The sequence below is a fragment of the Saimiri boliviensis genome, chromosome 2 (genome assembly GCF_048565385.1).
Source record: "Saimiri boliviensis isolate mSaiBol1 chromosome 2, mSaiBol1.pri, whole genome shotgun sequence".
NCBI lineage: Eukaryota > Metazoa > Chordata > Mammalia > Primates > Cebidae > Saimiri > Saimiri boliviensis.
In genome coordinates, this window is record NC_133450.1 from 150,343,126 (window position 1) to 150,360,082 (window position 16,957).

At 41.1% G+C, this 16,957-nt stretch overlaps 2 protein-coding genes across 5 annotated transcripts in view; one reads left to right on the forward strand and one right to left on the reverse strand.

Moving 5' to 3' along the window:
• TMC1 (transmembrane channel like 1) overlaps positions 1-11,199 on the reverse strand; it is a 475,132-nt gene extending 463,933 nt beyond the window's left edge. For both annotated transcript variants that reach the window (XM_074394669.1, XM_074394667.1), the window contains exon 1: positions 11,136-11,199. The gene's annotated coding sequence lies outside the window, so the exon portion shown is untranslated. The remainder of the gene's footprint in view (positions 1-11,135) is intronic.
• Positions 3,279-12,390, forward strand: ZFAND5 (zinc finger AN1-type containing 5). Of its 3 annotated transcripts, XM_003935615.4 has the most exons (7): positions 3,279-3,838; positions 4,894-5,026; positions 7,617-7,776; positions 8,190-8,301; positions 8,898-9,001; positions 11,196-11,321; positions 12,155-12,390. In XM_003935615.4, exons 3-7 carry the CDS (start codon positions 7,626-7,628, stop codon positions 12,301-12,303), a joined length of 642 nt encoding a protein of 213 aa, XP_003935664.1. In that variant the 5' UTR covers positions 3,279-3,838; positions 4,894-5,026; positions 7,617-7,625; the 3' UTR covers positions 12,304-12,390. The 3 variants fall into 3 exon arrangements, with proteins under 3 accessions (XP_003935664.1, XP_039317210.1, XP_003935665.1); XM_039461276.2 differs by lacking the exon at positions 4,894-5,026 and having other exon boundaries at positions 7,620-7,776; XM_003935616.4 differs by lacking the exon at positions 4,894-5,026 and having other exon boundaries at positions 3,280-3,838.
• Positions 12,391-16,957: the final 4,567 nt, after the last annotated feature.

The following is a 16,957-nucleotide window of genomic DNA, read 5'->3' on the forward strand; positions in this document are numbered from 1 at the left end:
TGCCTAAGATTTATTCTAGCACAGTTGCTGGGCTCTAGCTGAATCACTGACACTATTCCTGTCTTCCTGGCAAGCCCCCACCCCCATGAACCCAAGTTATGATATCCTCCAAAGTATTATTTCTCTTTTTCTTTTCTTCTTTTTTTTTTTTTGAGTGAGAGTCTTGCTCTGTCGCCCAGACTGGAGTGCAGTGACACGCTCTTGGCTTACTGCAACCTATGCCTGCTAGGTTCAAGCGATTCTCATGCCTCAGCCTCCACAGTAGGTGGAATTACAGGCATGCACCACCACACCTAGTTAATTTTATTTGTTTTGTTTTGTTCTGAGAGGGAGTCTTGCTCTGTCACCCAGGCTGGAGTGCAGTGGCATGATGTCGGCTCACTACAACCTCTGCCTCCTAGGCTCAAGCGATTCTCCTGCCTCAGTCTCCTAAGTAGCTGGGATTACAGGCACCCACCACGAAGCCTGACTACTTTGTGTTTGTTTGTTTTGAGACTGAATCTCGCTCTGTTGCCAAGGCTGGAGTGCAGTGGCGCCATTTCAGCTCACTGTAACCTCTGCCTCCTGAGTTCAAGTGATTCTTCTGCCTAAGCCTCCTGAGTAACTGGGACTACAGGCACGTGCCCAAACCTGGCTAATTTTTGCATTTTTAGTAGAGACAGGTGTCACCATATTGGCCTGGTTTCGAACTCCTGACCTCGTGATCCGCCTACCTCAGCCTCCCAAAGTGCTGGGGTTACACAGGCGTGAGCAACCGCACCCGGCCACACCAAAGTTTTTAAGACCCTAGAAAAGGCTTTGTACTTTCCCAAGTTCTACACAAGCACATACAGAAAATGAATAGTTACTCATGACAGAGTATTATAATAATGTCATAGAAGCAATTCTTGCCTCCATAATAGAAAGTTATATGTCAAGATAAAATAACTTCAGGTCTTTTATATTTTACAGTGGACTAACTTATATTGCTTTTAAGGGATGTCAGTTTTCACTTTCTAAGAAATTTAATTACATTTGCTCTTCTCTCATCTTCAATTCCCTTTCCAGTCCATCCCTAGATTACAAAGAAAAATGTAAGTGAAACTGCAATGACTTTACCTAAGTTCTTAAGCAGACTACCAGGTTACCTACTTTAAGGAAATAACCTGGCTCCTTCGGCCATGGGGATGGTTGGAACTCAGACATGGATGAATTTCCAGGATTTGTTATGATGGGTTATATGCTCCCATAGAATTCTGTACTTTTCTTTCAAAATATTTACCAGTTCATAATTATATATTATATGATAACATATTTCTCCCCACATGACAGCAAGATCCATGAGAACAGGGTAAAATCTATTTTTCACACAAATGTATATCCCAGCACCAAGTTCAGTGGGTGCCTCGAAAGTAGCAAATACTGTATACAAAACTTTCTTTTTTTTTGAGACAGAGTCTCTGTCATCGTAGGCTGGAGTGAAGTGGCACAATCTCAGCTCACTGCAACCTCCACCTCACTGGCTCAACAATTTTTCTGCCTCAGCCTCCCGAGTAGCTGGGATTACAGGCACCCACCACCCGCTGATTAATTTTTGTATTTTTAGTAGAGATGGAGTTTTGCCATGTTGGCCAGGCTGGTCTCGAACTCCTGACCTCAGGTGACTCATCTGCCTGGGCCTCCCAAAGTGCTGGGATTACAGGTGTAAGCCACCACCTGTAATACCACGTTTTGAGTACAATCAAGCTCTTTAGTCATTGTTCGTTTATCTGTAGAAAGGGACATGATAACAGTATCTATCTCAGTAAATTGCTGTGAGCATTGAGACTTTAAACGGAAAACAGTTGGCACTGAAAATGGCCTGTAAATGGTAGCTACTATGTATTTTACATATGACAGCAAGATCCATGAGATTTATTCTAGCAATTTATCTACTAATTTAAGGAAATAAATTTTAATGATCGTGGGACCAAGGACCCAAACTACTAAAACCTCTAATACATTAATTGATCACAGTAATAAGTCCGAATTTGTTCAAAATAAAAGATTGGTATGCTCCAGATACTCTGCTAACTGCGGCGGATAACTGATTTAGCAATATTGGTTCAAGGTATCAGCACAGCCTTCCCCAAAATACAGATTATAAATACGAATCACCTGAAGGGCAACACGAGCACCCCCACAACACCCCGACCAACAAAAACCATATGCAGGAGAGAGGCGTAGGAATCTTTAATCACCCAGTGATTTGTTTGATTACGAACTTTAAGAAACACTAAAAAGACCTCTTCTCCATTCTCTATGTGGCTAATATAAGCCCTAAACGTCGTTTCTATGTATTCGTTAGATCATTGTTTACTAGAAAATCTGAGAAGTCCTTTAGGACTCAGTAATTTTACTATTTTGAGTTGAACTGAAAGTCACTCGTAAATAGTTTGTGCTCTGAAACGATTCCCAGTGTTTCGAGGTAAGTCGTCCTTTCACCCGAGGGGGCCTGCTCCTCGTGCCCGAACTGCCCGCGCAGTACCTCCCCCCTCGAACGTCCTCCCGAAAGCCTCCTCCTCCCGCTTCATCTGGGCCTCGGGTCTAGCTTGTTTTGTCCCTTCGCTGCACTTGAGGAGAACATTTGGTGCTTTCCCAGCACACGACGTTTTGCTGGAATGGTCAATTTCCAGGGATTTTACAGGCTGGCCAAAAGAGTTTGTTCAGAACAGCGCCGCCGGGGCACTGGCAGCCTGGGCACCGGCAGCCCTGGGCGGCAGCGCGTTTTCTCACTCCGCACAGCCACTCGTGACCCTGGGCGAGCGAAGGCGCGCCGCCGACCGCGTCAGGGCCACGCTCAGGCTGGACTTCGGAGCTGGAAACCGGGGTGGGGAGGGAGGAGGTTTCACAAACAGAAAAGACCTCGAAGCCATAAGGCGGTTCTCATGCTTTTCTGAGGGTGAATCCTTAAAATTCCTGGGGGAGGGAATGTCTGCCCAGGGTTGGAGACAAAAGCGTGAGAACTAGGATGGCGAAAACCGGCCTGAATGAGAAAATCCGAAGGAGGGAGGCCGAGGGCGGACAATTGGGCTAAAAATAGAAACGCACCCTCCTCAGGACTCGCTCTTTCCAGCTCCACCCAGAGGCCGAACGCCAGGCCAGTTGCTGGCTCCGCGAGAACGCGCAGCGCCCCGGCTCAGCCCCGCCTCCCGGACCTACTGACTGAGCGCCGGGGGCGTGGCCTCGGGCCCTCGACGTCACCGCGCTCACCGACACCGCCGCCGCCGCCGTCGGGGTTTTCGCTGACGCACGGGCCCCGCCCCCTCCCCCTCTTTTCCCCCACAGCCCGGGCACCGGGCGACGAGCGCGTTAGTCGGCCGGGACGCGAAGCTGTGTGCGTCTCCTACGCGGGCTCGTTCGCTCCCAGGAGCCGCGCCGCTTCCCCGGCAGTGGCAGAAGCGGCGTAGAGCGCCATCAGCGGGCTCTTCCGACCCCCGGCCTAGCGGCGCGCGCTCCGCTTCCCCTGGTCCGCCCGACCTGCCGCCTGTGGAGGCGTGAGGCGACGACGGGCGAGCGCCTGGTGAAGCGTTAGCCGCTGCGGCCTCCGGTCCTCCCTCCGCGCCTCCTCGCCCGCCCCCCGCTTCCCTCCTCCCACTTACCGAGCTCCGGCGGGTCCCGGCCACGCTCGTCGCTGCTGCAGGAACAAAGGAAGACCCCGCGGAGGCGGCGGCGCCACCTCCGCCTGCGGCTCCGACCCGCTCCCGGCCCGCGGCGGCGGCACCAGGGCGCCCGGCTCAGCCTTCCCGCAGGCCTCGGCCCGGCCTCACCGTGCGGGCCTCGCGCGCGAGCCCGGCTTTCGCATTTGGGGCCCCGCAGGGTGAGTGGGACAGGGTTGGGGGCGGGACGGGGGCGCCGCGGGCCAACGGCGAACCGGGGCAGGCCGCGGATGGCGGCGTCCGGGGGAGGGGAGCCCGCCCGCCCTCCAGCTCAGGAAGCACAAAGACGGAGGCGTCGTCCTGTCGTCGTGGCCCGAGGCCTGGCTCCTCCGGAGCGCTGTCGGGAAACAATGCCCGGCGTGCAGCCTCTGCGGGGCCGGCCTCTAGGCCGCTCGCCTCCCGCCTGGCCGCCCTCAGCAGCGGCGGCCTCCGGCGCGGGCACCAGGACCCGGAGAAACAAAGAGGCCGAGGCGCCGGCCGCGCCCCCGGCCCGCCGCAAAGCCCCCTCCCCCCTCCTCTCTGAAGAGCCGTTCGGGGTCGGGATCGGCCTGGGGCCTGCGGGCGAAGGGCCGGCCGGGCCTGCCGAGCTGCTGTTGTGCATGACTCAGTGGTTTTCGGAGCCGGCCTTCCTGGGCTTTCCGGAGTGGGGCCTTTGCTTGGAGGGGGGTGGGGGAGCAGGGGGACCCGAACTTGTTCCAAAATCCATTGGAACGCGGGGCCGGGGGTTCTCCGGCGTCGTGTTTTGGGTTTCTCGACGTCGCTGCATGTCTACCCTGAGATCTGTTTTCAGGGAGGAAGTGGAGCACCTCCTCCTTTGTTTGGTGCATTTAGGCTGGTGAACGTAAAAATTTTTTGCTCGCTTTCCACGCACCTCGTGGAGCTGTGTTTTCGGGGAAGGGTCGGGCTATTTTTTATTGATTGAATGTCTATTAAGGATATATATAATCTATCATCTATTCCAAGGAGATACTAAGGTAAAGGAACATGTAGGTCACACATCTCCGTTCTTAAACCTGGGATTTAGATACAGAGTCCTAAAAACATAAACGAATTCTATTTTACACCGTATTAGGATTTTTTTTTAAGTAGGATTTCTTAACTCAATTGGTAAAAATACTGCAATTTTATGTTTAAAGATGTTTCTTAAAATGTTCCCCCACACCTTCCTAAAAAATTAAGGATTCGTTGTAGTTCTCTCCTGTTTTCTATCTCCCAGGCCCTGAAAAGGAGCCTTTAAAAGTCAGCCCTCCTCTATTTGGCAAACAGCTGAAATCTGGAAAGTAAGGACTTGCCCAAGGTCACTGGCTTAGTGGCAGACTAGAGACTTGAACTCGGTTCTCAATTCCCAGGTGAGTGGGAATTCATGCCGTCTCAACATCTTGTGCACCTGGAAGAACTATATTCCTTGGGTGTAAAAGCTCTTTGTTCCGAGTTGGAATTGGCGAATTTTTCAGTTACACTCAGGTGGTTTTTTTTTTTTTTTTTTTTTTAAGCTATGAGTTAGAGGAAGCCATAAACTTTATAAAATGTGCATTTTAGCTATACCTGATAGAGCTGACACGTGCATGCTTAAGTTTCTAATTACTTTAAAGGTGATAAATAGTAATGGTATTTTTTTTCTAAAATCCTTAAAGGAAGGGAAATGCAATACCTAATGGGAACACGCATCCTTCACTTCATCCTCCAAATTGCCACTAAATGAGGATTCTTTCTTAAACTCTCTCCCCTGTGCTTAGTTTTTCATAAACAACCTTGACCATTTTAGCTTTGAGTGATTTTTATGCCTTCATCTTCTAGATTGAGATTGTTCTGTAGTTTTTCCTCATTAGGAAAAAAACTAGCAGCCTTTTTTGTTTTCTTATGTTAGATATATGAACGCTGCATCCTTAGTTCTTGGGGTTGTGTAGGAGTTGGCAGGCTTTGAGATATAAATAGAAGCTGATTTCAGAGGCCCCTGTTGACTAGGCTTTATGTGAGAGCCTCCATCCAGCTCGGCTTGTCACATTGCAGCCTTGTGACAGGCTGAAGCTCCCTCCCATGTGATCTAAGCTTCTGAGAAATATTAAAGCAAGCTGTGCACATGTGATGGCATTTAAAAGCTGGTTTTATAGGGGGGAAAAAACCTAAAAGATGGGAACCCATGTAGAAGACTCTCATGTCATGGTGCCCCCTGTGCGTCTCGCAGTTGAAGGTTATTTATAATGAAATGAAGGTAGACATGTTCTAAAGGGTAGGTGGAATACTTTGTCAAAGTGTGTGAAATCTTTAAATGGAGTATCCTCCATTTTATTTATCTAAAAGATTTTAACAGTCAGATTGAAATTACATATGTAGGTTGATTGCTTGGCCTTAAACTTAAGCCAGTTTGTTTTTAAAGCCAGTGTCAGATGACAGTGGACATTAGTGTAGAAAATGTGAGCTGGCATACTTAAACTGGTTTTAAGGAATGACCCAACTTTTATGCACAGGGCAAAGATTCGCACGTTTTGTGCAAGGTGGGCGTGCAAATATGTACATATTTATCTTTTGAAAGCATTTTTGCTCCTGTCATACTCAACATTTAAAAACCCAGCTGAAAGTGTTTATTAATAAACTTCCTAAGTGATGTTGAAATGTTTACACTACCCTGCTCCAAAATGAGTCAGCTAAATTCCACTTACTTTTTAAAGAGACAGTGTCAACTAAATTAATACTATTGTTCAAAGTAAGTAATAACTCACTGAAGAGTGTATTCTAATATGTAGTAGTTGGAAAAAATGACTGTGACCACAAGTCACAGCACACAAATTTTCCTTTAATCACATGCTCTCAAATATGCTTTTTGTACCCTTACACGTATTTAAGATGATAAGAAAACCCTCCACAACTTTATTGTAAAATAAATTTTCTTGAATAATTTCTCTCATCTAGAGGAAAACTTAATAATTTAATAGAACATTTTAACAAGACTTTTTAAAAAGCAAACCCTTGCTTGCTTTCAAATACTTGCTATGGAAAGCTTTTTCTGGTAACCTAGCACTGAATATTAACCTAGCAATACTAAAGAGTTGTGTATTTATATTGTGTTACTTTACTGTATTGAATTTGAGCTTGGAACAGTTTTATTTTCTGGTATGAGGAAGACAAGCACTTGTTAAAAATTAATAGTGCCTTTGGCTGAGAAATTTGGTTCATAATTTATACATTGCAGGTTCCTAGGCATTGGCTTTAAAGTACTCTGAAACAGATTTTCACACCACAAACCGACAACATAAAAAGAGTTTCATAAACCAGCTGACCCTAAATTCCTAAACTTTACTTGTTGGTGCCAAGGTAGCAGGAAGGGCTACCAGCTTTCTTTTCAGCCTTATATAAAGATGTTTCAACATTTTTAAAAAGTACAGATACCCTGCCTCAGCAGAAATGTCAAATTACTGATGAAGCCCAGATATGTATAGGTGTTAGTTTTAAGAAAGCTTTATTCATCCAGTTTACAGAACTACCTATAAATATCGAGTCAGTGATTAATTGTAATTAGCCAACTAAGTAAAAACATCATTTGAAATGGTCTACCTGTAGTGCAGGAGTGTCAAAAGTAACCAAAGAATAAAAGATACCAATTTCCCGAATTGATTAAAACATAACCCTGAGACCTAGCAGACCTTTTCATAAATTGAAACCAAGAATAGTGACAGATAAAAATATCTTAATAATGATAGAATTTCTTTTTAGGTTTTTTGGTTTGGTTTGGTTTTGTGTTTTAGGGGTTTTTTTGGCCCTAAAACAGTTTGCTTTTATAAAGGCAACAAAATATTGATAATTATCTCTGCCTACTCTTTAATGATTAACAGAATTTAGGTTTTTGTAAAACTTCTGTAGCAATAACAATGGTATACTGATGATTATATCAGACGATATTTTGGTGATATGCTAATTTCTGAAATTTTGTTTCATCTATAGCAGGACAATATGGCTCAGGAGACTAACCAGACCCCGGGGCCCATGCTGTGTAGCACAGGATGTGGCTTTTATGGAAATCCTAGGACAAATGGAATGTGTTCAGTTTGCTACAAAGAACATCTTCAGAGACAGCAGAATAGTGGCAGAATGAGCCCAATGGGTAAGTTGTTTTCAAGGAAAAACACATTTGAAGAACTGGTGGACAGAAAATATAGAAGCAAAAATTGGGGCTGAGAATGCTGAAAGCCCATGGAGAGAACACTTAAGAAGAGCTTGAAATTAAAGCAACAGCCCAAGTACTTGACGTGACTAATCAGGAATGAATTGACTATCTACAAGCATCTTCTAGCTTTTCAGTTTTCTTTTTTTTGACGTTTTACTATTTCACACTTGTGTTCATTGGATATGACTTTTTAATATTTTGTGTTCGGATACTCAAGTGTAGGATTACAGCACAGTGAATGCTTATATCACTAACTAATTAAATGCAAGTATTCATTACTTACTAAGTCTTAATACTAAGTGAGTTTTTTTAGTGTTCATTGGTTCCTTACAAGTCCTTTTTTTCAATAGGGACAGCTAGTGGTTCCAACAGTCCTACCTCAGATTCTGCATCTGTACAAAGAGCAGACACTAGCTTAAACAACTGTGAAGGTGCTGCTGGCAGCACATCTGAAAAATCAAGGTAAGATTGAACATTTCAGAGTTTTTATAATATTACAAAGAGGAAACCATGTCTACACTAGTCCAATAATAAAAATGTGAATATGTCAGATGTCCTTGGTTTTGCATTGTTGCATAATCAAGGATTTCAGTGTCAGGTCTGACCTAAGTCATTGAGTAAAGATGTATATAAGAACAGACTCCCTAACCCCCTTGAGGATTCTGTGTTGGAAATGCTGTGCTTTTTTATTTCTTTGTAATTGAGGTTTAGGGGTTGTCAAGTGAGACTATGGACTATATTATTGGACCAAACAAGGTATTTTGGCAGAACTGCCATTTTTGCCCTTAAACAAGTTACAGGCACAGCTAAAAATTCCTAGTTAGTTTTGGAATATGGCAACCTATACAAAATGCAGCCCCGAGTTGATGAGCCATTTATCAAACTTAAATTTCTCAACCATTTATGCTGGGCATCCAATATTTTTTTAAATTTTAGGTGTTCTAGCTCCATTTGCTCATGTTGGAAATATTATGTAATTTAAAGTTGAACTGACAACTATTCATTGTCTCAAGAAGTACCCTTAACACCTTAAAAATTGTTTGCTTGAACTCAAATAGAAATGTGCCTGTGGCTGCCTTGCCTGTAACTCAGCAAATGACAGAAATGAGCATTTCAAGAGAGGACAAAATAACTACCCCGAAAACAGAGGTGTCAGAGCCAGGTATGCTTTTCACTTAATACTTGTTCAGTTCTGAATTTGATAATGCAAGTAATGATTGGTGGGGAGAGTCTTTCCTTCCCATTGAAGGACCAAAGAGGAAGGAGAGCTATAAAATACAGGCCAAAGAACTGCTATCTTTAAAAGTTTCTTGACGTGTAAAGTAGTCATTCTATTTATTCTCAATTCTCTGCTCATCCCCTGCATTACCCTCATGTGCATAATGGGCAAAGTCTGTAATCTGGAGATGGGATGCGTTAAGAACTTGAAGTGAAATTTCAAGGTCATAAAGGATAATTTTATGAACAAAAGCAGTAATATTGTTTTGATATTATCAGTGTTGTAGAAAACTTTGAAACAACATATTGAACACTAAAACTTATTCGAAGAAGTGCAGTATTCCTATTGTATATTGTGTAGGAGTTTAAAACTCAGTGTGAAAAGACATTTTGTTTTTCATGACATTTGATGAGTTTGGAGACTTTGCTTATGTAGCACAACCAGAAGCACCCTAATGGTGCAAGAAGACTAGCTTGAATTACCTGTACTAGGCCCTAGAACAAAGATTTCTGTATTTTATGTAGTGCACATATTTGATCAATTTGTTCTTTTTTGGCAGAGTGCTAATTAAATGCAATATAAAACTTGTGAAAAAAGTGTCAGTGGTTATACAATCTGCTTTGGAGGCTTGCTTCTGCTAACAGCAGTCAAGTTTGTTTATTGTATTAATCTTACAACATTAAGGTGAAATTAAGGCAAAGTTTGGCGGATAGATATATATTTGGTATTTTGAAATGAGCTCCATCCTTAAAACTGACCACGTTAGTGTTCCTATGATGCTTTTTTTTTTTTTTTTTTTTTTTCAAATACTCTGATCTTGGAAGAATAGTCTTGGGTTAGAGTTGTAGCTAGCATGTATTAGTAGGCATTTTGTGGTTCACTGCTATGTGCCTTTTTTGTATAATTTTCTTCTTAGCCCCCCTTCTTCCCTTGTCTCAGTAACACAGTTCATTTTCAGGTGTGGCCAAAGAAATGACTGACATTCTCTTCCCCATGCAACTATTCCCATAGATTATTCTTTATCGTCATGACATCTGGAAAAACATTAGTGTTTTCACAGTAGCAGTAGGTAGAACTTTGTTCTTTTAGTCTAATTAATAATAGGCTATTTGTCCCAGTAGATGCATTGCTAATGCAATTGAATTATAAATTTGGGCAGAGTTTTAGAGTAAATTGCCATTAATCAGCTTGCTGTAGGCGCTAATAGCATTGGTGCTGGCATAGCTGGGCAGTAATTTCAGCATTGGCACACATAAAGTTGCTATTTTTATGGTTTGGATTAATATTAAAACCCGAGTTTATAGTGTTTCAGGTGTAGTTATACTAAGTATATGTAAATTTTGATATTTCATTTTAAATAACTAGTGGCAGTGTGGGCTTCAGTAATCTATTTTTTGTTCATTGTGAGAAATTTTATTGATGTCATGTACACTGAAACTTAAAGCTCTTTTAGGTGGAGAAATGGTGGTGGGACTGTTTGTAGATGCTAACTCTAACTGTCCAATAAGATTTTTGTTCTGCCTGTGGAATCCTTGATAGTTTAAAATCAGAACTTCTCAAGTAGTTTCTAAAGACTGTGCTGATTTTTTAAAAATCTTTCAAGTCTTCCTATCATGTATAGTGCACCTTTGAAAATGGCAAGATGATTGTTTTGGAATTTTTGGATCTGACATTGATTTAGGGATTAGTGGTTTGGGTTTTGTCAAAATTTGCTGTTTATATCTACAGAATTTTTCTTCTATAAGCAAAAAACTCAAAATGATTTATAGCCAACTGCTTCAAAGTTGGCTACTCTTATTTACTGAGATGTAATGAATTTGAACTGCCCTGGTTGAGAAGTTTGCATTTAGGAAATTATAATGTGGAGAAACTGAGCGTATGATTAACATCTCCCAGCTCTTTAAAACAGAATTAGGATTTTGTTTTTAGTACTGGCTGATAAGAGCGTTTTAAAGGAATTTCTTGAGTGAGTGATCATTTTACAAAATTAGAGAAGCAAAGTATGGTGATTGGCAGGAATTTCTTGATTTGAAAGGTTCTCATGTTAAAGTATTTTCAAGGAATGCTTCTTACTTACTTTTTTGTCTTAAATGTTAGCCAGTGAATGCTTGATAGATTTTGTTTTTGTCCTTTTCAGTTGTCACTCAGCCCAGTCCATCAGTTTCTCAGCCCAGTACTTCTCAGAGTGAAGAAAAAGCTCCTGAATTGCCCAAACCAAAGAAAAACAGATGTTTCATGTGCAGAAAGAAAGTTGGTCTTACAGGTATTACAAAATAAAAGATGATGTGTATTTTACTTCCTGCAGTTAAGAAGGAGCTCTTGATCACTCCCTAAGAGACTGATCTTAAACATTTTTTAAAAAATGCCTGGTTAGCTGTAGTCTAGGAAAGGTGGGGGAGGTGGTATTGGTGTGGAAAGAAGTTGAATTTAATTTCCATCTGTCTCCTAATCCTATGAAATGTTTTAACTCACACCCTCCTATTTTCTTTTATTAGATTGATAAAGTTTTTGTATACCTAGCGAAAATGTTGCTGGCATTGCCACTGGCTTTTTGAGCTATGCACAGAATGTTCTGAGTGCTTTTTTTTCTTGTCCCCTTTATCTTAGACCTTGATGGTTGTTTTCACTTGAGGAAACATTACCCACTTAACATAAGGTAGTACTGTGTTTTGAATCCAGGTCAGCCTAACGCCAGAGCCTGTGTAAATTTTATCCTACTTTGCATCTACAGGAGTTGATAGAGGGAGAGCACCTGGTAGAAATTAGCTGGCAGATAGTCCATTTTGTTTTCTCCAAGTGGTTTGGCTTACCAGACACTTCCCTGTTGCCCTTGCAAGGGAAGACTGAACATAGTTATTTGAATTTCTCACCATGTCAAAGGAAGTTAAAAGTTCCTTTTTTAGTGTAAAGTTTATAGACTTTTTTCAAGAGTTGACTGTGTCTTATCACCAGAAAGTAGAAGAAAAGAGTTCACTGTCTTTTATATTGCAAAGTAGTGAAAACCTGGTTCCCTTTCTATAAGTAACTAAGCTTCCCCGCACTCCCCCTCTTTTAATTGCCTCAAGTTCTCAAGTGACTGCTTCTTTCTTTGTTCAGGGTTTGACTGCCGATGTGGAAATTTGTTTTGTGGACTTCATCGTTACTCTGACAAGCACAACTGTCCATATGATTACAAAGCAGAAGCTGCAGCAAAAATCAGAAAAGAGAATCCAGTTGTTGTGGCTGAAAAAATTCAGAGAATATAAATTACTACTTGTGAAGAGACTGAAACTTTGTTTTTATTTTAATATATCGTAGGAAAACATTAAAGAGCAGATGCATGGCCATTTTTCTTTGATGTTCTCCAGAGTTTTACTTTACACTTGTCTGTCTTATAATTGATATTTTAGGATGTTTGGGTGTTTGTTACAGGCAGAATTGGATAGATACAGCCCTACAAAATGTATATGCCCTCCCCTGAATAAAATTGGATGAAAATCTGCACAGCAAAGTGAAATACACAGATAACAGGAACAAAATATAGTTCCCATGTGCCAAACAAAATAAATGAAATCTCTGCATGTTTGCAGCATATCTGCCTTTTGGGAATGTAATCAAGGTATAATCTTTGGCTAGTGTTATGTGCCTGTATTTTTTTAAAATGGTACACCAGAAAAGGACTGGCAGTCTACTTCTACCATAGTTAAACTTCACCCTCTTAATTTCACAACATGTTCTTTGGAAGCAGGAAGAAATGCTTATAAAGAGGATCCGACCTTCCCGTGAAACCAGTATTTGGCGCCATATATTAGCCCAGTTAAATTGGTCATCTAAGCTGTCAAATAAGACATTCTGTGAAAGGTAAACATCGAAACTGCTTATAAGTAAAACCATCAAGCCAACAACAGGGTCTTGAGATAATCTTTGAAGCTTATTGTGCTGGCCTGCACCAGAAGATGTCTGCATTACTCATTGCTAAAAATGTGTAGCACAGAACTGCACTAGGATTAATTTGTTTACAAGAAGAAATTTAAACTCTGCGTTTGGTTTTCACATACAGCAGCTCTATTGAATAACATGCATCTGAATTTTAAGTTGCAAAGGTATCTGAATAGTTAATTTTTCATGTGCATCTTTTGTCGAATGTTTTGGTTCAAGAAAGAATGTTTAAAGCCTTTTAAAAGACTTCAGTTCTTAATGTAACTGTACCCTTCTGCATGGAAAATCATAACCAACATGGCTGCAGTAGACTTCTTAGTGGTATCCAGCACCACTTGCAGAGGGCTGCTTTATCATATTGTACTTGGGTGTAGGACTCTAGTGTTCTTGGGTGTATTGCATGGGCTGCATTATCTACAGCATTGTACAATAACAACTAGAAAAGGCAGTATACTTCACTGATGCTTGTCTGGTAATACCACTTCTGTGTTATAATGGAAGGTTTTTTGTGATGTATGAAACTTGTGTTTTTTATATATAAATGAGTATAGTTAGTGTTGTGGTAATGCCTGTTTTCATCTGTAAATAGTTAAGTATGTACACGAGGCACTACTTCTGATTTATTGCAGTGTTCAGTCCTAGTTTTTACTTTTATTCTTAAAGCATTCAGTTTTGCTTTCAATTTTATGTACCTTAGTTCTGAGTTAGACCTGCAGATGTGTACAGATAGTTCATATTTATGTATTGCACATAATCATGCTATTCAGCATTGATGCTATATTGTATTATGTAAATAATAAAAGCCATGTACAGAGGGAAACTTTACTTGTTCATTGGGTTTTTAAGCCCCAGTTAGAATCCTAAAGGGGGGAAATTAGAAAATGTTGTTTTGCATGGCTATACTGTAATTTTTTCCTTTGCCATCCCTGAACTTATTCAAGTGATAACCAAGAGATATTTGAAGCATTTTCAGGTATGCTACCTGATAAGGCAGTTTATTTTTTAAGAATCCAATAGGCACCTTTGGAATCAAAATAATTTTAAAATCTGAGGACAAAGAATTGAAATTGGAACAGTTACGGACTGTCCCCTTTCCCCATGTTGTAAAAGATGAGTTTTTATAATTCTGAAGAAAGTAGGTATGACTTAAGTTTACAAAAACACTTGTTTCATTTCTGTTTGGGGTTTGGTTCTAATACAGAGATGCACCTGTGGACTTGGTCTTTGCAAAGTTTATGCCAGATCATGAACAAGGGTGACATGTAACTGCTAACTTTGCCCAGGGTAAATAAATACCAGAATGCAACCATTGCTTCTCTGTAATGCAGTTTGGGATGGAAATACTCTAGTTTTTCTCTGTCAGTTCTTTGCATGCTGCTACTTTCACTTCGAATTGGGGGTAGGGGGTACATGTATATGTCAATGTTTCTATATTGACAGGGTATTATTTCCCTGAACATGAAAAATCACAATTGAGTTGGAAATTACAAGATTTAGAAGGGGAACTTAATTTTTAAAGTTAAAAATGGAATCTGGTATATAGGAGTTAAGATGAGCCCTCAAGACGCCATCACTCTGAAGGTCTGAGTAGTAGCAAGAGATTGGTAGGGTTTTTTTTGTTTTTTTTGAGACAGTTTCACTCCTGTTGCCCAGGCTGGAGTGCAATGGTGTGATCTCAGCACACCCAGATTCAAGCGATTCTCTTCCCTCCACCTCCTAAGTAGCTGGGATTACAGGCATATGCCTCCGTGCCTGGCTAATTTTGTATTTTTAGTGGAGACGGGTTTCTCCATGTTAGGCTGGTCTGGAACTCCAGACCTGCTTCGACCTCCCAAAGTGCTGGGATTAGGGGCGTGAGCCACGTTTCCTGGCCAATTGGTAGGTTTTTTTTGTTTTGTTTTGTTTTTTTACAAGAAACATTAGACCAGAACAAAGATTTGTCAGGGATGTCCATTGATTGGGGAGAAAGGGATCTATAAGGCACCTGAGAGGGTTCAGTTCTAGATTCTTGCATTGAACCCTGAATGCAAGACCATGCAGTCCTTTAACTTGGAAATGCACGGACATAAGCACTTTAGTAATATAACAGCCGGGCGTGGTGGCTCATGCTTACAATCTCAGCACTTTGGGAGGTGGAGGTGGCGGGTCACCTGAAGTCAGGAGTTTTTGAGACCAGCCTGGCTGATGTGGGGAGAACCCGTACCTACTAAAAATAAAAAGTTAGCCAGGCATGGTGTCAGGTGCCTGTAGTCGCAGCTACTTGGGAGGCTGAGGCAGAAGAATCACTTGAACCTGGGGAGGCAGAGATTGCAGTGAGCCGAGATTGCACCACTGCATTCCAGCCTGGGCAACAGAGTGAGACTCTGTCTCAAAAAAAAAAAAAAAAAAAAAGAGTTTCCCTTACATAAGCAGACAAATCTTTACACCCCCACAACCTAAAGTTTTGTTAGGCTATGACCACATAAATTTGCGGAATAAATGGGTGAGTCCTCTTTAAAAACCTCATCTTCAGTGTGACTAATCTGTAAAACTAGAGCCTCAGGTTTGATCCTAGGTAGGCTTTCCACAACGTGGATTAGTTTACAAGGGAAAGCTGTTTTTGAGCAAAATGGCATAGTGATTAAGATCAGGGACCCTGGAACCAGCCTGTGATTTGGGATCCACTTTGGGCTGCTTCATCTGTTCAATGAGGACAGCAACCACCTACTCCAGGAGTGTGAAGCTGACAGCACTTAAAACTGTACCTGCCACATGATTTTTGCTATTAATGTCCTGGAGTAATGGTTTCCAGAATTTGGCAAGAAAACTCTTCGAGAACAAGATGGTTTCATCAAGTTGTGTCGTGAAAAGATAAAGATCTGTTATTTAAACTTGCAGTTTAGAATGATTTGAATGATTCTTTTCAGTAAGGCTTTCTTTGCAAGAGATCTGCATTAAATAAAGTTGCTAGGAAATAAAGTGAGCAAATAATCTACCGAGTAATGATAGCAAGATGTTAAGCATACTATTGTAATTGTATTCTGGAAGTTGGTAATACCTTCACATGGTTCACAAATAGATCTATCAATACACACTGAGAAGCAAAGCCTCTCAACCTGTTCCATATCCTCCATTCCAAAGGCACACATAGATTTTAGGTAACTCATAGGTTAGAAAGTTATTTAATTTCTTCCACATCATGTAAATATTTGAATATGTAACAGAATTTGACTCTTGTCTGTTTAAATACAAAGTTCTCAATAGTGGTTTTTGTTCATAAGTATTAACTTGTAATTTTGGAGAATAATGGGCATGGTTGCTGGTTGATTAGAAATAAGATTTTGTCGCCTTCAACTACCTAGAAGAGTTTCCATGGGTGAGGCAACAGGTTGTTAACAAAAAAGAACTGGAAATGTAGTTTCTCCTGTTTGTACAACCTGCTTTAAAAACAAGTGTACGTATACAACAGAATACAAAAGTTCTTTTTAACACTTGAAAGGATAGCTATTTCCATGCACAACTGCTGGTTTTAAATTTACATGAAAGCAGACTGTTTTTGTGTTTTCTTCCAGAGTATTTCTATTACAGCTGTAGAAGTAAATTCCGTTGTGTGCCATAAATGTAAGACTCCATTTTGTCTGCAACTGCTAAGTGCCACTCTCATTATGGGTAGGAATGTTGCAAGGATTCTTAAGCAGTCAACAGCAAGAAGAAAGAAGTTACAGACTGTTTTCTAGTTGGCTAATCTGTGTTGAATATATTTTTTATGATGATTTTTATTGACACAACAGAACCTCAGACTGTATATATCAAATGATTGCTAATGTAACCAAAGCTACTCAGGAATCGAGGTAATTTTTCAGTCAACTCAGAAGTTAATAGGAAATCCTTATTACACATTCTTAAATTTTAGATAAATGCAAGAACTATTCACAAAATAACATCTATCAAGCACCTACCAGAACTCAGGCCTTAGCCAGGAAAAAAAATACAAATAAATTA